Raw genomic sequence first — 24,829 nt, 5'->3', positions numbered from 1 at the left:
TTGCTGTATAAAGAACATGGTCATAACATAAAGGATACCTATTTACACTGTTTTGGTGGCTGCCACACCCACCTCTGATGACCTAATATGGGTGGTTCTATCTGACTCCCCACCTCTGATTCCCTTGTCTGAGAGGTGGCACTGTCACCCCCGCCTCTGATTCCATTGTCTGATAAGTGGCACTATCTGGCTCTAAAACTACTACTAGTGACCATAACACAGCAGTTGCAACATCAGGGTCTGCGGGTTGGTACAAGAATTAAACTAACTACGAACCACTTAGTTTGATGAAAGGGAGCAGTAGAACAACAGAAGTACACTTACATCGCATTTGGCTTGGATACCCATGTGCATGGGAAATAGGCTTACAGGTTTCGGAAATGAGAGGAAATGTCAGTACTGTGGAGAAATGCCCAACAGGCCACTGGAACATTATCTAACACAGTGCAGAGTTACAAACCCATTAAGATTTCAACTTAGATTCAACAGAGCAGAAGAAGTTGTTAAACACATGGGACAAAATCTTACTGAAGCGACCATACGAGTCATAAATACTTCTACTCCGCCCAAGTAAAACAGAAACAATCAACATTTAATGGGCCAGCAAGAGGCTTAGGGCCCGGTGCAGGAATATCCATGCAAAAAAAAAAGACACATGGCCTGGAACATTGTAACCATCGTCACTACACATGACCTGCAACATTGTAACCATCGTCACTACACATGGCCTGGAACATTGTAACCATCGTCACTACACATGGTCTGCAACATTGTAACCATCGTCACTACACATGGTCTGCAACATTGTAGCCATTGTCACTACAAATGGCCTTCAACACTGTAAGCATCGTCACTACACATGGCCTGCAACATTGAAACCATTGTCACTACACATGGTCTGCAACATTGTAACCATCGTCATTTCACATGGCCTGCAACATTGTAACCATCGTCACTACACATATCCTGCAACATTGTAACCATCGTCACTACACTTGGCCTTCAACACTGTAACCATCATCACTACACATGGCCTGCAACATTGAAACCATTGACACTACACATCGCCTGCAACATTGTAACCATCGTCACTACACATAGCCTGCAACATTGTAACCATCGTCACTACACTTGGCCTTCAACACTGTAACCATCATCACTACACATGGCCTGCAACATTGAAACCATCATCACAGCACATGGCCTGCAACATTGTAGCCGCCCAGAGACGTTTTCGTGGACTGTGGGAGCGCCCTGATCAGACGCCGTCAGAGGGATAGCGCCCTCGACTAGACAATCTGTGGTAAGCACGATTTTAAGCCAGTTTATAGTGATTACTTGTTTTGGTCGTGTGCCCAGTGACAGTAGCGAATTTTTATTGATAAGCTAGACATGTTTTGGTAAGGCAGGAAGCCTAAATATGAGGACGGAGATGAGAGAGACAGCTGGAGGGACGAGCAGCACGTCCTCTCCCGTCGACTGCCTGAAGGGGATTTATTACGGGTAAAGTAAAGGTTGTTCAATTTGTTTATGAATTTATTTATGAAATGGATATAGAAAGGGCTGCAACTGGTTCAAGGTTCAGCATCACACCCTAAACAGAAAAGGAGAAAAAAATACATAATTATGCAACGAATTTTCAACATTTTCAAAATTTTTTAGGGAACACATGTGTCAACTAAAATCATTTCTATAACACTCAGATATCACATTAGCATGTAATAAAGGATTTGCAATTGGGGTTTTAGCCAAAAAGTGTTTAGTGCAATAATATAATTATTCAAAGTTACCCTTTCAAAAATATGCAATATATGATGTTTATAAATTTTTATAAAATCAACAAATGGACTTTGGACTAAAATGTCTCGACAGGTTTGTAGAAGCACAAACTCTACATATAAGGTGAAATTTGCATGTAAATTGACTAATAAATGAAAGGTGAGAAACACCTTGAAGTTGTAAATTACTTACCTGAGTAAAATAAGATCAAAGTTCGGCCACCTGTAGCCGAGTTTGACATCGACCTATTTCGTTCATAATTGGCACCCTTGCAGATAGGCATCCATTGAGCAAGGTGTGCAAGTTCCATGCACATCCCCTGATAACAAATGAAAAAAAAAATTGAAAAAAATTGTAAAAAAAAAAAAAAAAATTATATATATATATATATATATATATATATATATATATATATATATATATATATATATATATATATATATATATATATATATATATATATATATATATATATATATCCTGCACATACATATTACAGTTATTACCAATTATCAAATTATAACACTAAAACATACTAACCTATTGACATTGGTCCGAATTGTGGGTCCTCAAGGTGGCACTGCATTGGGCACTAGTAGGCACCTGCATGATTGCTGGATCACCTTCCTCAGGAGCCTGTCTCGGCTTGTTGGAGGGAGGGAGGTCTAGGAAGGTGTGTGAGGAGGGTCTAGGAGGGTTGAGGAAAGTGTCTGAGGAAGGTTGAGGTGGTGTGTGAGGAAGGTTGAGGAGGTGTGGTGCACCACCATCTCTCACTGGATATTACTCTTCGTGCTAAAGCGGCTTTCTTTTACTGATAAAGACGGCGACCGAGTGCCAGATTTGCTGCTCTTATCTTCTGGCACTATCTCTTTATAAGAGTTTGTGCAGTAGACGGAACAATGCGCTATTCCAGGAACGATAATGGAGCGTGCGTCAGAACAGTCCGCACTCTATCATACACACGAGGTGACTGGGGGCTGGGAAATCCCTATAGCACAACAAGGGGTGAGAAGGTTGCTAATGAGTGTATATTTACTCCTTATGCATACATCGATATTTACGACGTTATTACGAAAAACTTGACGTTTAGAACGTACGACGCAATACTCTTGGCGCGCCACAGCCGCGGGGCACCAGATTCTGCACAATTACGCATGGAAATGTACCATAAATACTTTAATTTATATCATAACATTATCGGGTTTGCGCCAAAGTGTTGCCAGAACGTTGTAGTATTTTTATAAATTTTTCAAAAAGATTAGATTTTTTCCGAATTTTTGCGTTTGATAACCCCCCTGAAGCCAACTGACTGGCGGCGGAGGACCCTCCCAGAGTTGAGGAGTCGCCCGCCGGGCAAGGCGGAGCATGGACCAGTCCAAAAGGTGGAGTCTACTCTCACAGTATATAGAGAGCAGATAGATGTTGGATGCAAACATATTGTGTGGATTATTTCGTCTATGTGTTTATAAGGGAACATTTTTTATTGGCATGTCAATGGGTTGCAGGTTTGTCTTTGGGGAAGAAGTTGCTGAGAACTTCGAAGCCAGCACAGAGGGAGTAGTTGATGAGCCTCCAAGGTAGTGGAAGAGTAGGGCCTCGAGCTGTGAGGAGAAGCAGTGAAGAGACGTGTCACGTGCTTCTGTAATACCAGTGGCGAAACTCCAGTTCTGTTCGAGGAAACTTCATGGTGTAGCAGCCAGGAGAGCTGTGGAGGACCCTAGCAGAAGTGGTGAAGCACCGTAGTTGCTCAAGGAAGACTTCATGGTGTAGCAGCCAAGAAGTGCTGCAGAGGATCCTGGTAGATAAACCCGGAAGAACCTGAAGAGATCAGGGTAGTGAGCTTCCAGATGTGGAAGGGAAGTTCTGGTTGATTACTTGTAGGGAGTTGGTAGAGTGTTTGGTTGTCATTAGCGTGCAAGACGCAGCGAAAGGTGAGTGATTGTTTGCCATTTTTGTGCCGAGGAGTGTTTATACTGAAGTATAGAGTTACAGTCGTAGGCTGGATTACCTACAGAGACATACATATGTGTTCTAGGACTGATAGGGTGATCATTGTTGTGTATCAAGGAACATTTATACTGATATATATGTTATTACAGTCATACGTTGATTTTCCTTGTACATGTTTATAGATATATATTCTCTTGCTAATAGTGCAACATTGTATTATAAGACTTGACCTACTTGAGGAGATTGGTAGTATTAGGTGGTGAATCAGGAGATAGGATACCACTTGATAAGCAGAAGATAGAGTTCTGATGGTGTTGGAGTTCAACCTGACCGAGATAGTATAGAGTGTAGGATTCATTATTATTATTATTATTATATGTGTGTATGTATTGTGTATGTGCTTGGTCCAGTAAATGCATTCAAATTTGCTGGTATTTGCCCTTGTCCTAGTGAGGCTTCCCAGGAAGTAGTAAAAAAGGAGAGAGAGAGAGAGAAAGAAAGAACGAAGAACCACTGCTGTGGACAGGGTAGGACGGAAAACTAATAAGTCAAAGGGGATTGAGGAGATCATATCACATAAGGAGAGAGTGGGGAGTCACAGCGGGTCGAGTGGGTGTGTGCTCGTGAAAACGAGGCTAAGTATTGGAGCCTCATCCCCTGAACACGTGACGTTGAGCCCCTCTCCAAGAGCCAGAAGCGCCCAGGGGTGATCTCCCGGTGAAGTATAAGCACTCTACCGAGTTGTGGATTGGGTTGTCTGTAAAGAAGGTTCAACACCACGACGACAACACCCAACCCGCAATATAATAGTGGTAACAGTTTCTACAAGATCATCCAGATACCTGTCTCTTGGGAAAAAATGAACCAACTCACATCAGGGGAGGCCGGCTTGACTATGCCTGCATTTTAAACTCTCAGGGGATTATGGGGGAAGCTCGGGGTGTTCGGGAACTATTTAGTGACCACTTTGCCTTGAACGTTGAATTACCACTGGGGAAAAAAGAAGTCCACTTTCAAAGGAAAAGGCTAAATATTAATAAAGATATGAAAAATTATTTTATTCAAAATATGGGAGATTGGTATCAACAATACACGCCGCTCTGCATTGATAGTTTTTACGAGGACATAGAGAAATTAGTACAGAGGGAAAATAACGGGGGCAGGGGTAGCAAGACACGTGGACCTAAGAAATTTAAATATTCCAATGATCAGCAAGTTAAGGGGTGGGAGAGAATGCTAAGGAGTGCACATAAAGAATGGTTAAAAAATGGAATGAGGGATGAAGAGTAAAATACAATGTTGGAAGTGGCTAGGGAATGCAGTCAGGTGAGGAAGGAGGCGCGGGACAGATACTGGCAAGACTTTGCTCAGTCCATTGGTAATACTAAGAACCTTAAAGACATATGGAGAGCAGTAAATAAAATCAGGGGTTGTAAGACCAAATTCATTGCTCACTTAGATCCAGGGAAGGTTGCTAATGAGTTAGTAGATAAATGGGCTAGTGCTGCTGGTATGGAGTCCTTACCTGAAGACACGAGAGTCACCATTGAGTCACGGGAAAATATTAGAAATGGAGTAACTTTATGTGCTTTAAATACAAGATCTGTAACATGCACTGAGAAAACTCACGATGAGCTACTGGATGCTTTAAAAAGTGGCAGCTCTACTGCTCCGGGGAAAGATGGAGTAACGTATGACATTCTTAATTATTTAGCCGGTATGAAACCTAGTCCCTTACTTGATTTGTTTAACATGAGTTATAGAGAGGAAAAGTTACCAAGAAAATGGAAGGAGGCTGTCATCAATCCTATCCCTAAGTCAAACGGAGGCTACAGGCCTGTCTCTTTAACATCCTGCTTTTGTAAAATGATGGAAAGGATTTTGTTAAATAGGCTACTCTACCTTGTAGGTGATAACATGTCCAGTAATCTCTTTGGTTTTATCAAAGGCAAAAGTACTGCGGGTTGCCTCTTAAAGTGTTTGTCTAATGTGGATGACAATTATAGAGTTTTTGTTGATCTGCAAGGAGCATTTGATAAAGCTAATGGGGAAGTAATCTTATACGAATTAGCCAATCTGGGAATAACAGGGAAATTGCTACATTGGATAAGGGATTATCTACAAGGCAGTAAAGGTCATGTGAATTACCAGGGATACATGTCTGAGGAACGGATGTTTCAGTTAGGTACCCCCCAAGGGGAAGTTTTAAGTCCCACCTTATTCCCACCTGTATTAATGAACAGATTAGCATCAGAGATGTATCCTCCAGGGGTCACGACGATCATATATGCTGATGACATTCTTATACAAGGCACTCTGGGAACAAAATTCAAACTGCTCTTAACATACTTGGTACAACCTGTCACAAGTTAGGCTTAGTTATAAATGCAGACAAAACCAAATATGAGTATAGGAAACGAAGAAATATAACACTTACTCTAAATGGTGTGGAACTGAGCCGTGTTCAGAAGTACAAGTATCTGGGCATGTATGTTGGATACACATGTGAGAGTAAAAATGCTGAAATCAATCACATCAGCACCTTATGTAAAGCCCATCTGCATCCTCTAAAAGCGCTGGCTTTTTCTGGTAAAGGTGTTGGGGTACCTATCTTGCGGATGTTATATATAAGCACTGTTCGGTCCCTGATAGACTATGCAGCACCCGTTTTGTCTTACTCAGGCCAAGGCAGAATTAAAAAAATAGAGCTGATACAGAACGAGGCTATGAGGATTATTCTTGGATGTCAAAGAAATGCAATGATTGAAATAATGAGAATGGAATTAAATTTACAGAGTGTGTATGATAGAGTCCGTGACATTAACACTAGAGTATCTATTCATTTCATGCGGAGAAAAGGAGGGAATAAGCTGTTTCAGGGCGTTCAGACCTGCCTGAGTGACGTACACACTTCCAGGAAACTGAGGGAGACACGCTACACGAGTGGATTAGCTCATGACCTCAGGGAATACGATGTACTTGACTGCTGTAAACCCTCTCAACAGTGTAATAGGTCTGCTCCCTGGAAAGTACAGAAAATAGACGTCGAAATTGTACCCCTCAAGGTGAAAAAGATTCATCATTAACCGGGATAATTACGGTGTTTGTATGGAAGCATGATATCTCGGTTACCAAGAGGCAACAGTTTACATGTATATTGTGACGGGTCGGTGGCGGAGGATGGCAGGACAGTGTGTGGTGTCCTAATAAGGGAATATACTGAGTTTGGGACTATGGACAGGATAATTGAACTCCGACTTAGTAATTATATATCATCCACACAAGCTGAACTACAGGCCATTCTGGCGTGTTTGGAGGAAGTACGTCATGACGACAAAAATGTTTTTGTATTTGTCGATAGCCGAGGAGAACTTGATTCCTTAAACAGTCGAAACCCAGTCTTCATGTCCATAGTTGAGGATTGTAAGAAAAGAATAACTGAGATACAGCTGAAAGGTCATAGTGTGAAATTCATGTGGATTCCATCTCATATTGGAATAGTGCTCAACGAGGTGGCGGATGACTTGGCCAAACGTGCCACATCAAAACCACAAGTTGACATTGAATGTGAATTCACAATGAGACAAATAAGCAAAATCAGAAATATTCAGGCACAGGCAGAAGTGGAGAGGAGAAGTATAATGTATGAGAGAAGTCTAACCATGCAACACTACATGTATGTGAGTCAAAACACCCATTTCCCTTATGGTAAAAGGAGAAATGCTTGAAGTGACTCTGTGTACATGCGGCTCAGGCTTGGGTACAAATATTACTGGGAATATGGGATAAGTGTTCATGATAATGACACGAAGTGTAAACTATGTGGTATGTTAAGGTCTCACACCCTTGCCCATTATGTTCTTGATTGTCCGTTGATTAATGTATATAGAAACACTGAGATAAGGACTGTTCCTGAACAAATAGCCTGGATGTGTCACAACGTTGATGATATTCTTGAGAGATATAAGAATTTTGCACCAAGACTGTAATTTTTTGTTGAATTATCTGCATGTCTCTTGCAAATTGTGTATACAGTATACCTAGGTCATGAAAGTATTTATGTGTACGTCTGATACCATACTACTTGTGTAAATAGGAAATGTATATGTTTATCTCTCAGAATAATTGGTAATATGTTTATTTTTTGTGATGTGTGTCTATGTATGTATTAACACGATGTACTGAATGGGGTGAGAATAGCTTGAGCTACCTCATCCCTTTGTGTGTATTTTACCTCAATAAACTTATTTCAATTTCAATTTCAACCTCAAATTTTCACACGATATGTGATTTGGTTTACAAATCTCAGAATTTCGCTAAATATTGCAGTTTTAACAAAGTTTTCTTGCATTTTGTTTTGAACTAAAAATCATTGAATTTAGCAACATTTAGACGTTTTCATCCTCTTCCTATGTGATTTAAAGCAAATATTAATGCTTTAGGTAATATTTTGCCGTTTTTCAAAGATTTTAAATATTTCTAGTTTATTGTTATTAATTCAATATATATACGATGCATATGATGCAAACACGTAATTACTTTGGAAATTCACATTAAATACTTTATGTTCAATCAACCATTATTACCTAGTAAATAATAAAGAAAATAGTTAGTAATTTCAGCCGGATTAGAGCGGTTTTACATGTACACGTACTTTTGGTAGGATAAACCGGAAATAACGATGATTTTAGTTAATTTTATGAAAATACATTGATTTTTATAATTTATATTGGAAATCACATTTCCATTTGCCTTAATAATGATCTATATAATACGAAACCGCACTTTATGATTTGCTCTAAAAATCGTCGAATTTGGTAATATAGTGACTTTTTTTTACGTTTTTCGTATTGTGTGAATTTAAGTAAAAATATTCGAATTTACTTCGATACTACCTCACGTTTTCACACAATATGTGATTTGGTTAAAAAATCTTAGAATTTGGCATAATATTGCATTTTTATGCAAGTTTTCTTGCATTTTGTTTTGAACTAAAAATCATCGAATTTAGCAATATTTTGACATTTATCATCATCTTTTCCTTCATATGATTTAAACTAAATATCAACGATTTAGGCGATATTTTGGCATTTTTCAACCATTCTAAGAATTTTCAGTTTATTATTTCATTAAATATACGAGATATTTTTTTTTTTAGATATATACAAGAGTTGTTACATTCTTGTACAGCCACTAGTACACGTAGCGTTTCGGGCAGGTCCCTGGAATACGATCCCCTGCCGCGAAGAATCGTTTTTTCATCCAAGTACACATTTTACTGTTGACTTAAACAGAGGCTACAGTTAAGGAATTGCGCCCAGTAAATCCTCCCTGGCCAGGATACGAACCGATGACATAGCGCTCGCGCAACGCCTGGCGAGTGTCTTGCCACTACACCACGGAGACTGGTATATATAATATATATATATATATATATATATATATATATATATATATATATATATATATATATATATATATATATATATATATATATATATATATATATATATATACAACTTTAGAACACTTTCCCACCAGGAGACTCGAACCCTCGCCAGCACAGAAGCCTTCCAGCAACTGGCATAACAGGTACGCCTTAACCCGCTCCACCACCTGCTCAGACCCTTAAAAGGTCTTCGTTATAAAGGTTATATATATATATATATATATATATATATATATATATATATATATATATATATATATATATATATTATTAAATATGACCGAAAAAGTAAGATTAATAATTCTAACACGAATTTTCTCAATCTTTCGTACATTTCTTTTCACTGTTGGTGGAAATTCAAAAATCAATTCTCCAAAATTCATTTTATTTCTAGTCTGACGCAACACTTGAGCGCGTTTCGTAAAACTTATTACATTTTCAAAGACTTTAGTTTACACATACACAACTGAATAGAACTTACACATCTCCGATTTGTTTATATCTACATTTGAGTGAGGTGGATGGGGTGAGGTGTTATTAATAGGGTATTAATTTCATCAACACAAGACAGAACACAAAACAATAGGTATTGAATGGAAGTGATTGTAGAAAGCCTATTGGTCCATATTTCTTGATGCTTCTATATTGGAGCAGAGTCTTGAGGTGGGTAGAATATAGTTGTGCATTAATTCGCTGTTGATTGCTGGTGTTGACTTTTTAATGTGTAGTGCCTCGCAAACGTCAGGCCTCCTGCTATCGCTGTTTCTATCGATGATTTCTGTGTTGTTTACTAGGATTTCTCTGGCGATGGTTTGGTTGTGGGAAGAGATTATATGTTCCTTAATGGAGCCCTGTTGCTTATGCATCGTTAAACGCCTAGAAAGAGATGTTGTTGTCTTGCCTATATACTGGGTTTTTTGGAGCTTACAGTCCCCAAGAGGGCATTTGAAGGCATAGACGACGTTGGTCTCTTTTAAAGCGTTCTGCTTTGTGTCTAGAGAGTTTCTCATGAGTAGGCTGGCCGTTTTTCTGGTTTTATAGTAAATCGTCAGTTGTATACTCTGATTTTTGTCTGTAGGGATAACGTTTCTATTAACAATATCTTTCAGGACCCTTTCCTCCGTTTTTTGAGCTGTGGAAAAGAAGTTCCTGTAAAATAGTCTAATAAGGGGTATAGGTGTTGTGTTAGTTGTCTCTTCAGAGGTTGCATGGTGTTTCACTTTCCTTCTTATGATGTCTTCGACGAAACCATTGGAGAAGGCGTTGTTGACTAGGACCTGCCTTACCCTACAGAGTTCTTCGTCGACTTGCTTCCATTCTGAGCTGTGGCTGAGAGCGCGGTCGACATATGCGTTAACAACACTCCTCTTGTATCTGTCTGGGCAGTCGCTGTTGGCATTTAGGCACATTCCTATGTTCGTTTCCTTTGTGTAGACTGCAGTGTGGAAACCTCCGCTCTTTTCCATGACTGTTACATCTAGAAAGGGCAGCTTCCCATCCTTTTCCATCTCGTTATCTTGAGATCTTGAGGTTATCTTGAGATGATTTCGGGGCTTTAGTGTCCCCGCGGCCTGGTCCTCGACCAGGCCTCCACCCCCAGGAAGCAGCCCGTGACAGCTGACTAACACCCAGGTACCTATTTTACTGCTAGGTAACAGGGGCATAGGGTGAAAGAAACTCTGCCCATTGTTTCTCGCCGGCGCCTGGGATCGAACCCAGGACCACAGGATCACAAGTCCAGTGTGCTGTCCGCTCGGCCGACCGGCTCCACTTTCGCAAGTGAAACGCAGCACGGAACTCTGCTCAAACGCCTCCTTCAGCTCCTGCAGATGTCTGACATCAGGTACCTGTGTAAAAATGTCGTCAACATACCTGCAGTATCTGGCCGGTTTCAAGTTCATGTCGACTAAGACTTTTTGCTCGATGGTACCCATGTAGAAGTTTGCAAACAGGACACCTAGGGGAGAACCCATGGCGACACCATCTACTTGCTTATACATGTGCCCCTTCGGGCTCAAGAAGGGTGCCTCTTTAGTACAAGCTTGGAGTAGTTTCCTTAGAATATTTTCTGGCATGTCAAGAGTAGTACAGGCTGGATCACGATACACTCTGTCGGGTATCTTCCCGATTGTCTTGTCCACAGGTACGTTGGTGAACAGTGATTCTACGTCCAACGAGGCTTTTATCCCGGTGGCCCGTGTGCCCCGCAGCAAGTCAACAAATTCCTTTGGAGACTTCAGGCTGAAGGCGCAAGGGACATAAGGAGTCAGCAGGCCATTGAGTCGCTTCGCCAGTCTGTACGTGGGTGTGGGTATCTGGCTAATGATTGGCCGAAGTGGGTTTCCAGGCTTGTGTGTCTTGACATTTCCATACGCATATCCAGGTTTATATTCCCCAATAATCTTTGGCAGGTGGAGTCCAGATTTCTTGGCGTTCACAGTTTTGATCAGTTTGTTGACCTTTGCTTTCAATTCGGCTGTAGTGTCCTTCGTTACCCTTTGGAATTTAGTTTGGTCAGAGAGTATGAGGTTCATTTTCGCCAGATATTCGTCTTTTTTAAGAATGACGTATATTGGCGACTTGTCGCCTCTCCTGACAACTATCTCCTTGTTCTCACGAAGGCTTTTAGCTGCCGCTTTGAGCTCGGGGGACAATATGGTGCTTCTGTAATTGCCTCGATTCTTTCCTCCTTCCGCAATAAGTTCTGCTTGTAAGGTATCTTTGGTAGTGACCTTCTTTTGTGTCTCGAGGTCGAATATGTCGTCCAACAGGATTTCCAACTCCACTTTCCGGGCCATCTCACTCGGTCTGGACATAACGTGACAGTTTATACCCAGATTTAGGAGAGTGATTTGGTCCTCAGTGAGGTTGATTCCTGCAAGGTTCAGGAAGATATCTCTTGGTCGTGGAATTGCCATAGGTCCTCCATATAACGTTGTTAGTTTCTTGAGAATCCTTGTTTCAGTGCTGAGGTGATGTCGGTCTGTGAGGATGTCGAGGTGTTGTTCAATGCGGGTACGGAGACTTTCGTCAATGTTGCTATTTCTCCATTCGTTTGTAGCATGAAGTAGTTGCGTTTTGTTGTCTTTGATTTCATTTTCCGCCTTGTATATCTGATCACGAATCAGATCCTGGCGATATTTTATCGTGAAGGCTTGATTCCTTGCTGCTGGGTCGTGCGTTTTAATATTAGTATATTTTGGTAGCAGTCTTTCCTGTAGACATATATTATTAAATATGACCGAAAAAGTAAGATTAATAATTCTAACACGAATTTTCTCAATCTTTCGTACATTTCTTTTCACTTTAGGTGGTAATTCAAAAATCAATTCTCCAAAATTCATTTTTATTTCTAGTCTGACGCGACACTTGAGCGCGTTTCGTAAAACTTATTACATTTTCAAAGACTTTAGTTTACACATACACAACTGAATAGAACTTACACATCTCCGATTTGTTTATATCTACATTTGAGTGAGGTGGATGGGGTGAGGTGGTATTAATAGGGTATTAATTTCATCAACACAAGACAGAACACGAAACAATGGGTATTGAATGGAAGTGATTGTAGAAAGTCTATTGGTCCAAATGTAGATATAAACAAATCGGAGATGTGTAAGTTCTATTCAGTTGTGTATGTGTAAACTAAAGTCTTTGAAAATGTAATAAGTTTTACGAAACGCGCTCAAGTGAAGCAATGGACACAGTGAAAGAGGTAGTAATGCAAGCAGCTACCTCACAGGAAGGAGCAATGTGCACCAGTCAGCTGCTGAAAAGAAAAAGATCAGTGGTAGTTGTAGACATCAAAGAACAGGAAGGATCCAATAGGCAAGAATGGATTAGCAAGGACAGAGTGGCAGTACATGGGATACTGAAGGGGTTACAGGTGGAAGGGGCTGAACAAAACATTGAGAAGGTTTTCAGGTTGGGCTGGTAAAACAAGGACAGAAACCGACTGGTAAAGGTGGTGTTTACAAACGAGAACACGAAGATGGCTATTCTAGAAAAGAATAGTCATCTGCAGTATGTGGAGAAATACAAAATAGTATTCCTGCAGAGGGACAGGACGAAGGAGGAGACAGACAGGGCAGCAGAGGCAAGGAGGAAGCGCAGGGAGAGAGGATTAAACCTGGAAATCACAGCTCCCAACACAACAGTCCCAGAGACAAGAAAGGAGCCCACAACCAACATCCCAGAGGAGAGGGCAAGACCACCACCCCCCTCTGCATAGAAACCCTCCCTTCCCCCTCACCCTACCTGCCCCCACTCAAAACCCAATCCTCCCTCCTCCCCACCCCATTCATAAACTGTTACCTCATCCCCATTCCCACCATGCACCCCCCTCCCGCCTTTCCCCCTGTCCCCCCTCCCCCTTCATCCCATACCCTCCCTATCCCTCCTACCTTTCTCTACCCTTTCTAGGGTATGGGGTGTTTCCTTACCCCATACCCTACCTGCCCCCCCTTCCCTTGAACCCCCCCCACCCCCACCCCAAAATCCTCTGAGACCCTGCAAACCACTTCACAGATCTTCACACCCAGGGAACACCTTTCCCCACCAGTTGAACTCTCGCCTAGAAGGGGACAAGAAAATGAACAGAAGAAAGTGAGCTTCAAGGCAATGTACACTAACATGGATGGGATTACAAATAAAACAAGTGAACTCGGAGAATGGGCACTAGAAGAAAACCCAGACATAATAGCACTCACAGAAACAAAGATAATGGAAACCATAACAAATGCAGTGTTTCCACAGAACTACTATGTAGTGAGGAAAGAGAGAGAAAGGAGAGGAGGAGCTGGTGTAGCTTTGCTGATAAGAAAAGGTTGGAGTTTTGAAGAGATGGTTAATCAGAGCTGTGACGGTTTCAGTGACTACATATCAGGCACCATAGCAACTGGAGGACTGAAAATTTTAGTAATAGTCATATATAATCCCCCACCGAACGACAGAAGACCCAGACAGGAATATGATAGAAACAACATGGTCACCATCAGTATAATAGAGAGCAGCTTTTGTGGCTAACAGGAACGGATCCAGACTACTAATCATGGGAGACTTCAACCACGGGAAGAAAGATTGGGGTAACAGAGACCCATATGGAGGACCAGACACATGGAGAGCTAAGCTGCTGGACGTGGCAACAAGAAACGTTTCAAGTCAACACGTCAAGGGACCGACAAGAATGAGTGGAGAGGATGAACCAGCTTTGCTTGAACTGACATTTACCCTAAATGAGTCGAATATAAGGGAAGTTAAGTTGGAAGTCACCTTAGGAATGAGTGATCATAGTGTATTGAGCTTTGAGTGCCTGGTTGAGCTTGGAATTATCTCCCCCCAAAAAGAACTGGGAAACAAAGGCCTGGTGTACCAAAAGGGAAATTATGAGGAGATGAATAAATTCCTAAGGGATATACCATGGGACACAGAACTCAGAACCATGTCTGTACAAGACATAATGGACTATATCACCAAAAATGTCAGGAGGGTGTAAGCAGGTTTATCCCGTCCCGACAGGAAAAAGCAAAAGAAAAATCCGTGGTTTAATAGGGAATGTATGAAAGCAAAGGAGCTGAACAAAAGTACGTGGAGGAACTTCCGTAATAAAAGAACACCAGAAAGTAGAGAGAGATACAAGAGAACCAGGAACGAGTATGTTAGTGAGAGAAGAGCAGCTGAGGAAAGGTATGAAAATGATATAGCTAATAAAGCCAAGACCGAACCTAAGCTACTACACAGTCACATCAGGAGGAAGACAACAGTGAAGGAACAGGTGATGAAACTTAGGACGGGTGGGGACAGGTACACAGAGAATGACAAAGAGGTGTGTGAAGAACTCAACAAATGGTTCCAGGAGGTCTTTACAATCGAACAAGGAGAGGTGGCAGCAAACCAGGCGACCGTGGAAGGGTTCGAAATTACAAGAGATGAGGTCAAGAAGTACCTATTGGAGCTGGACGTGAGAAAAGCTGTTGGGCCGGACGGAATCTCACCATGGGTATTGAAAGAGTGTGCAGGAGCACTTTGTTTGCCACTCTCCATAGTGTATAGTAGGTCACTGGAAACGGGAGACCTACCAGAAATATGGAAGACGGCTAATGTAGTCCCAATATACAAAAAGGGTGACAGACAAGAGGCACTGAACTACAGGCCAGTATCCTTAACGTGTATACCCCTCAAGGTGATGGACAAGATCGTGAGGAAAAACCTAGTAACACATCTGGAGAGAAGGGACTTCGTGACAACCCATCAACATGGGTTCAGGGAGGATAAATCTTGCCTTATAAGCTTAATAGAATTCTACGATCAGGTAACCAAGATTAAGCACAATTGAGAAGAATGGGCAGACTGCATTTTTTTGGACTGTCCGAAAGCCTCTGATACAGTACCATATAAAAGGCTGATGCATAAGCTGGAGAAACAGGCAGGAGTAACTTGTAAGGCGCTCCAGTGGATAAGGGAGTATCTAAGCAATAGGAAGCAGAGAATTACAGTGAGGGGTGAGACCTCAGATTGGCGGGAAGTCACAAATGGAGTCCCACAGAGCTCTGTACTCGGACCTATCCTGTTTCTGATGTACGTAAATGATCTCCCAGAGGGTACAGACTCATTCCTCTCAATGTTTGCTGACGACGCCAAAATTATCAGAAGATTAGGACAGAGGAGGATAGCTTGAGGCTTCAAGAAGACCTGGACAAGCTGCAGGAATGGTCGAACAAATGGTTGTTAGAGTTTAACCCAAGCAAATGTAATGTAATGAAAATAGGTGTAGGGAGTAGGGGACCAGATACAAGGTATCATTTAGGAGATGAAATACTTCAAGAGGCAGAGAGAGAGAAAGACCTGGGGGGCTGATATCATGCCAGACCCGTCCCCTGAAGCTCATATCAAGAGGATAACATCAGCCGCATATGCCAGGTTGGCTAGCATAAGAACGGCCTTTAGAAACTTGTGTAAGGAATCTTTCAGAACATTATTTACCACATATGTCAGACCAATCCTGGAGTATGCGGCTCCAGCATGGAGTCCATATCTAGTCAGGCATAAGATTAAATTGGAAAAGGTTCAAAGGTTTGCCACCAGACTAGTACCCGAGCTGAGAGGTATGAGCCATGAGGAGAGACTACGGGAATTAAACCTCACTTCGTTGGAAGACAGAAGAGTTAGGGGGACATGATCACCACATTCAAGATTCTGAAGGGAATTGATAGGGTAGATAAAGACAGTCTATTTAACACAAGGGGAACACGCACAAGGGGACATAGGTGGAAACTGAGTGCCCAAATGAGCCACAGAGATATTAGAAAGAACTTTTTTAGTGTCAGAGTGGTTGACAAATGGAATGCATTAGGAAGTGATGTGGTGGAGGCTGACTCCATACACAGTTTCAAGTGTAGATATGATAGAGCCCAATAGACTCAGGAATCTGTACACCTGTTGATTGACGGTTGAGAGGCGGGATCAAAGAGCCAGAGCTCAACCCCCGCAAACACAACTAGGTGAGTACAACTAGGTGAGTACACACACACACACAGGATAAGACAGGACAGAGATGGTTGGGCAGATTGCATATTTCTGGACTGCCAAAAAGCCTTTGATACAGTACCGCACATGAGACTGCTGTTCAAGCTCGAGAGGCAGGCGGGGGTGGGGGGAAAGGTCCTAGCATGGATAAGGAACTACCTAACAGGAAGGAGCCAAAGAGTTACGGTAAGGGGCGAGAAGTCGGACTGGCGAACAGTAACAAGTGGAGTACCACAAGGATCGGTGCTGGGACCAATTCTATTTCTTGTTTATGTTAACGACATGTTTACAGGCGTAGAGTCCTTTATGTCGATGTTTGCGGATGACGCAAAGTTGATGAGAAGAGTTGTGACAGATGAGGATTGCAGGATCCTCCAAGAGGACCTGAACAGGTTGCAGAGATGGTCAGAGAAATGGCTATTGGAATTCAACACGAGCAAATGTAAAGTTATGGAAATGGGACTAGGAGATAGGAGACAAAAGGGACAGTACACAATGAAGGGGAACAGGCTACCTGTGACGACGCGCGAAAGAGACCTGGGGGTGGACGTAACACCTAATCTATCTCCTGAGGCACATATAAATAGGATAACGTCAGCAGCGTACTCTACACTGGCAAAAGTTAGAACATCATTCAGAAACCTAAGTAAGGAGGCATTTAGGACGCTTTACACTGCCTACGTGAGACCCGTCTTAGAGTATGCCGCCTCATCATGGAGTCCCCATCTGAAGAAGCATATAATGAAACTGGAAAAGGTTCAGAGGTTTGCGACGAGACTCGTCCCAGAGCTACGAGGGATGGAGTATGAGGAGCGCCTCAGGAAACGTTGCCTTACGACACTAGAAAGAAGAAGGGAGAGAGGGGACATGATAGGAACGTATAAGATACTCAGAGGCATTGACAGAGTGGACATAGACGAAATGTTCACACGGAATAGTAACAGAACGAGGGGACAAGGATGGAAGCTTGAAACTCAGATGAGTCACAGAGATGTTAGGAAGTTTTCTTTTAGCGTGAGAGTAGTGGGAAAATGAAATGCACTTCAGGAACAGGTTGTGGAAGCAAATACTATTCATAATTTTAAAACCAGGTATGATAGGGAAATGGGACAGGAGTCATTGCTGTAAACAACCGATGCTCGAAAGGCGGGATCCAAGAGTCAATGCTCGATCCTGCAGACACAACTAGGTGAGTACAACTAGGTGAGTACACACACACACACACACACACACACACACACACACACACACACACACACACACACAAACACACACACACACACACAAACACACACACACACACACACACACACACACACGAGCGAAGGAACTTTGTAACACAGCATCAACATGGGTTCAGGGATGGCAGGTCCTGCCTCACAGGGTTACTTGAATTCTACGACCAGGCAACAAAAATAAGGCAAGAAAGAGAAGGGTGGGCAGACTGCATATTTTTGGATTGTCAGAAAGCCTTTGATACAGTGCCCCACAAGAGGCTAGTGCGAAAGTTGGAGATGCAGGCTGGAGTGAGAGGGAAGGTACTCCGGTGGATAGAGGAATACCTAAGCAACAGGAGACAACGAGTCTGTGTGAGGGGTGAGGTCTCAGATTGGCGAGACGTCACAAGTGGAGTCCCGCAGGGGTCAGTCCTTGGACCTATACTGTTTCTGGTATATGTAAATGATCTCCCAGAGGGTATAGATTCGTTCCTCTCAATGTTTGCCGACGATGCAAAAATTATGAGGAGGATTGAAACAGAGGATGATAGTAGGAGGCTACAAGATGACCTGGATAGACTGAGTGAATGGTCCAACAAATGGCTGTTGAAGTTCAACCCGAGTAAATGCAAAGTAATGAAACTAGGCAGTGGAAACAGGAGGCCAGGCACAGGATACAGAATAGGAGATGAAGTACTTAATGAAACAGACAGAGAGAAAGATCTAGGAGTTGATATCACACCAAACCTGTCTCCTGAAGCCCACATAAAGAGAATAACGTCTGCGGCATATGCGAGGCTGGCTAACATCAGAACGGCGTTCAGGAACCTGTGTAAGGAATCATTCAGAATCTTGTACACCACATATGTAAGACCAATCCTGGAGTATGCGGCCCCAGCATGGAGCCCGTACCTTGTCAAGCACAAGACGAAGCTGGAAAAAGTCCAAAGGTATGCTACTAGACTAGTCCCAGAACTAAGAGGCATGAGTTATGAGGAAAGGCTGCGGGAAATGCACCTCACGACACTGGAAGACAGAAGAGTAAGGGGGGACATGATCACAACCTACAAAATCCTCAGGGGTATCGACCGGGTAAACAAGGACGAACTTTTCAACACTGGTGGGACGCGAACAAGGGGACACAGGTGGAAGCTGAGTACCCAAATGAGCCACAGAGACGTTAGAAAGAACTTTTTCAGTGTCAGAGTAGTTAGCAAATGGAATGCATTAGGAAGTGATGTGGTGGAGGCTGACTCCATTCACAGTTTCAAATGTAGATATGATAGAGCCCAATAGGCTCAGGAATCTGTACACCAGTTGATTGACGGTTGAGAGGCGGGACCAAAGAGCCAGAGCTCAACCCCCGCAAGCACAATTAGGTAAGTACACACACACACACACACACACACACACACACACACACACACACACACACACACACACACACACACACACACACACACACACACACACACACACACACACACACACCCGCACACACACACACACACGCACACAGACACACACACACACACACACACACACACACACACACACACACACACACACACACACACACACACACACACACACACACACACACACACACACACACACACACACACACGCACACAGACACACACACACACACACACACACACACACACACACACACACACACACACACACACACACACACACACACACACACACACACACACACACACACACACACACACACACACACACACACACACACACACACACACACGCACACACACACCCATTGGACTGGAAAATTTGAATAGGAAACACACACACACACACACACACCCTCCCACTCATTGGATTGGAGAACTGGAATAGGAAACAAGCATGGCAGGGGGAAGACGTAATACGGAGGGAGGGGAAGGACAAGATGACTCGCATCAGGAGATACTCTTTCATATGTGGAGAGGCATCAGGGAGGAGCTGAGGGTAATGGGGGAAAAAGGTAGCCAACCTGCAGGACGAGCTGAATGAGGCAAAAGAGGAGATTAAATGACTGAAAGAGAATCCTCACCAATACGAGAGACGAACCAGCCCTCAGGAAGATGGTAATGTATCCACAGAAGGGACTTCTACAACTCAACCCTCATTTGCAGACATACTTCGGAGGACCCCATAAGTTGTCTCTGCAGTAAAGGAAATTGCCATGAAAGTTGCTACTTCTCAGGAAGCAGCAAGTTGCACTAGCCGACTGATAGAGAGGAAAAGAGCAGTAATTGTAGTTGGTATTAAGGAGCAAATTGGGGCCAGGCCAGATGAGAGGAGAGGTATGGACAGAGCCACAGTTAAGGAGATCCTTGAAGGGGTACAGATGGAGAGGGAAGAACAGAATATAGAACACTATTTCAGGATTGGCCAGTACAACATGGATAGAGATCGAGTGATAAAAGTGGATTTCAAAAGTGAGGCCTTAAAAGAAGAAATTTTTGCAAAGAAGAGCAGCCTATTCAATGTACTGAAGTTCAAAAAGGTATTCCTGCAGAGGGATATGACCAGGGAGGAGAGATTGAGGGTAGCAGCAGCAAGGAAGGAGCGCATAGAGAGATACAGGAATCTGGGAGCCACAGCCCAGAACCCTATGATCCCAGAAGGGAGTGGGGAATCCACCACAGTCAGTTCAACAGCCCCAGTGGGAGGAGGAGGATCGCACCCACCTCCCACCCAGTAGAAGCCCTACGTGCTCTAGCCCCTACGAACCCCTCCACTGAGTGGCAACCTGGACCACCCACCCCCAACTCACCCCCTCTCCTCAAGGCTTTCCCTCTCCACCTCCCCAACCCTCCCTACTCCCCCAAACCCACCCAACTCCCCTAAGCCCGCCCTTCTTACCCATTTCCCAAGCAACCCCTTTTCTCCTACCACCCTAAGCCCTCCATTCTCCCCCACCCCCCAGAGCCCTCCTTTATCCCCCTCCCCATTAAGCCCTCTTTTCTGAGGGTAAGGGGGACCCTCTAAGGGTCCCTCTTACCCTCAGCCCCTCTCATAACCCAGGTCTCCCCCCCCTAACTCCTCCCCATCCTGGGCCCTCCAAGTTAACCTACTCCAGTGGAATCAACAGGAACTGAGGATGGACAGAAAAGAGTCAGCTTCCAGGTGATGTACTCAAAAATAGATGGGATTTCAAGCAAGGCAAGTGAACTTAGGGAAAGAGCGCAAGAAGTAAACCCAGATGTAATGGGACTCACGGAACAAAACTCTCAGGAATCATAACGAATGTGGTGTTCCCCAGGACTACACTGTAATAAGGAAAGAGAGGAAGTGTTGGCAGAGTGGCCCTATTCATGAGAAAGGAATGGAGTTTCAAGGGGTTGGTTATCTCAGGCTGCGAGGGGTTTAGAGACTACTTAACTGGCACCCTGACAATGGGAGGACCAAGAGTAGTAGTAGCAGTGATATATAATCCTACACCAAACGACAGAAGACCCAGGCAAGAGTATGACAGAAACAATATGGCAGTTAATAATATAATTGAGAGGGCAGCCTCTGCTGCCTGTAGAATTCGATCCCATCTGTTCATCATGGAGGACTTCAATCACGGAAGGACAGACTGGGAGAACAAGGAACCGCATGGAGGAGAGGAAACATGGAGAGCTAAACTACTAGAATTGGCAACAAAAAACGTTTAAGTCAGCATGTCAGAGAAGCCACAAGAATGAGGTGAAATGATGAACCAGCGAGATTCGACTAAGTCTTCACTCTGAATGACTCCAATATAAGGGAAATTGACTTCGAGGCCCCAGTAGGAATGAGCGATCACAGTGTACTGACATTTGAGTATCTGGTCGAAGAAGGGTCAAAGTACTCGAGAAAGGGAGCTGAAAGCAAAAGGCTAGCATTCCATAAGGGAAACTATAAGGAGCTAAGAAAATTCCTAACAGATATAACTTGGGAAACAGAGCTCAGGGGAAAGACGGCCCAAGGCATGATGGAATACATCACGAAGAAGTGTAATGAGGCAGCAGAAAAGTTTAACCCAGCCCAAAAGGAAAAAAAATTAAAGCAGATGAGAAACCCATGGTTTAATCAGAGATGTAAACTAGCTAAGCAACTAAGTAAAAGAGCGTGGAGAAACTATAGAAATAACTGGACACGTGAGAGCAGAGAAGGATACCAGAAAGCCAGGAATGAATATGTCCAGGTGAGAAGAGAGGCAGAAGGGCAATATGAAAACAACACAACAAACAAGACTAACACTCAACCTAAATTGCTGCACAGCCACATCAGGAGAAAGAAAACAGTGAAAGAACAGGTAATAAAACTGAGGATAGGGGCAGACAGATTCACTACAAACGACAAAGAAGTGTGCGAGGAACTCAATAAGAATTTCCAGGAAGTCTTTGCATTAGAGCAAAGAGAAGTTCCAGATCAGGCAACCAATCAGGCAGGAAAGATAGGGGTGGGCAGACTGCATATTTTTGGATTGTCAGAAAGCCTTTTGACACAGTACCACATCAGAGACTAGTGCGAAAGCTGGAGATGCAGGCAGGAGTGAAAGGAAAGGTACTCCATAGGATAAGGAAGTACCTAAGTAACAGAAGAACGCGAGTCACTGTGAGGGATGAGGTCTCTGGCGAGACGTCACCAGTGGAGTCCCGCAGGGTTCAGTCCTTGGACCCATACTGTTTCTGATATATGTAAATGATCTACCAGAGGGTATAGAATCATTCCTCTCATTGTTTGCTGATGATGCAAAAATTATTAGGAGGATTAAGACGGAGAAAGACAGAATGAGACTACAAGATGACCTAGACAGACTGAATGAATGGTCCAGCAAATGGCTACTAAAGTTCAACCCGAGTAAATGTAAGGTAATGAAAAAAGGCTATGGAAACAGGAGGCCGGACACAGGATACAGAATGGGAGATGAAGACCTATATGAAATGGACAGAGAGAAAGCTCTAGGAGTTGATATTACACCAAACCTGTTTCCTGAAGCCCACATCAAGAAATTAACATCTGAGGCGTATGCGAGGCTGGCTATCATCAGAACTGCCTTCTGGAACCTGTGTTAGGAATCATTCAGAACCTTGTATACCACATATGTAAGACCAATCCTGGAGTATGTGGCCCCAGCATGGAGCCCATACCTTGTCAAGCACATCGCGATGCTTAAAAAAGTTCAGATGTATGCTATTAGGCTAGTCCCAGAACTAAGAGGCATGAGATACGAGGAAAGGCTGAGTGAAATACACCTCACGACACTGGAAGACAGAAGAGTAAGGGGAGATATGATCACTACCTACAAAATTCTCAGAGGAATTGATAGGGTAGATAAAGATAAACTGTTTAACACGGGTGGAAGGCGAACAAGAGGACACAGGTGGAAACTGAGTACCCAAATGAGCCACAGGGACGTTAGAAAGAACTTTTTCAGTGTCAGAGTAGTTAACAGATCGAATGCATTAAGCAGTGATGTGGTGGAGGCTGACTCCATACAGAGTTTCAAATGTAGATATGATAGATCCCAGTAGGCTTAGGAATATGTACAACTGTTGATTGAAATTGAGAGGCGGGACCAAAGAGCCAGAGTTCAACTCCCGCAAGCACAAATAGGTGAGTACACACACACACACACACACACTGCTGCCACTCCCGTTGTTACCAACAGGACACGCAATAACGGAAGGGAAGGGGGGTTACGGAGAAGCGGGGGAGGTCACTGAGTAGCGGGTGGGGGCCACAGAGGAGTGGGGGGTCGGTACTGGGGGTCACAGGGAAGTGGAGGAGGTGAGGGCGGTATTGGAGAAGTCACGGTTCAGTGGGGGCAGTATTGGGGGTGGGGCCCGGAGGTTCCGGAGCACTTCTCTTGTTCTTCCTCCTTATAAATGGGGGTTGTGCTGGGGGAGGGTCACAGAGGAGCGGGGGAGGTGGGGGCTGGTCACAGAGGAGTGGAGGACGTGAGGGCGGTACTGGAGGGGGGTCACGGTTCAGTGGGTTCAGTATTGGGGGTGGGCCCGGAGGTTCCGGAGCTCTTCTCTTGTTTTTCCTCCTTATAAATGGGGGTTGTACTGGGGGAGGGTCACAGAGGAGCGGGGGAGGTGGGAGCTGGTCACAGAGAAGTGGAGGAGGTGAGGGCGGTACTGGAGGGGGGTCACGGTTCAGTGGGGGCAGTGTTGGGGGTGGGCCCGGAGGTTCCGGAGCTCTTCTCTTGTTTTTCCTCCTTATAAATGGGGGTTGTACTGGGCGAGGGTCACAGTGCTGTGGGGGCGGTGTGTGTGTCTTCTCCTCCTTTTCCTCCTTCTTCTCCTTCTCCTCCTCCTTCTTTTCTTCCTCCTTCTTCTTTTCCTTCTCCTTCTCGTCCTTCTTCATCTCCTCCTTCATCATCATCATCTCCTTCTTCTGCTTCTTCTTCTTCTTCTTCTGCTTCTCCTCCTTCTTCTTGTGCTTCTTCTCCTCCTTCTTCTTCTTCTGTTCACCTTTCCTCACCTCATCCTCTCCATCCTTGGAGGTTTTGCTTGTCGTACACCCCATAGTTGACAGGTAAATTACTATGTAACAATATCAGTAAGGCCGCCCGTCGCGCCAATACCGGCAGCGGACCACTCCTTCCGTCTCGTCGTCTTAATATCACAGATAAACGTAATATTAGTCAGGAGGGAATGTTTCTGCTTCGATAAGGGAAGATAAGAATAGGCCGGATGGCGGAGCAGGCCGGATGGTACGACAGGTGGCGCCGGCCCAGATAGCGGAGCAGGCCAGATATTACGACAGGTGGACATTCGTTTTCCATCAGGATCCGACTGCCCAAAAATGTCAACAAATGCTACACATGATAGAGTTTTCGTTTTCTATTTCACATCGACGGACTTCGTAAAGGGGTGCAAGGGTCTATTCCTTTTCAAGGGGGACAGGCATCAACCAC

At 43.7% G+C, this 24,829-nt stretch overlaps 1 protein-coding gene and 1 long non-coding RNA gene across 2 annotated transcripts; both read right to left on the bottom strand.

Annotated features, from left to right (window-relative positions):
• Window positions 1–1,515: 1,515 nt before the first annotated feature.
• LOC138363800 (uncharacterized) lies at window positions 1,516–2,729 on the bottom strand. Its single transcript, XR_011228126.1, has 3 exons — window positions 2,320–2,729; window positions 1,972–2,098; window positions 1,516–1,594 (listed from the first exon to the last, which is right to left on the bottom strand). It is a non-coding gene; the product is annotated as an uncharacterized lncRNA (long non-coding RNA).
• A 20,986-nt stretch (window positions 2,730–23,715) lies between these two features.
• Window positions 23,716–24,438, bottom strand: LOC138363585 (actin-binding protein WASF2-like). Its single transcript, XM_069322943.1, has one exon. It carries the CDS (start codon window positions 24,436–24,438, stop codon window positions 23,716–23,718), a length of 723 nt encoding a protein of 240 aa, XP_069179044.1.
• Between the last annotated feature and the right edge of the window lie 391 nt (window positions 24,439–24,829).

The sequence above is a fragment of the Procambarus clarkii genome, chromosome 11, assembly GCF_040958095.1.
Source record: "Procambarus clarkii isolate CNS0578487 chromosome 11, FALCON_Pclarkii_2.0, whole genome shotgun sequence".
Taxonomy (NCBI): domain Eukaryota; kingdom Metazoa; phylum Arthropoda; class Malacostraca; order Decapoda; family Cambaridae; genus Procambarus; species Procambarus clarkii.
This window is presented reverse-complemented; position numbering and strand designations above follow the sequence as displayed.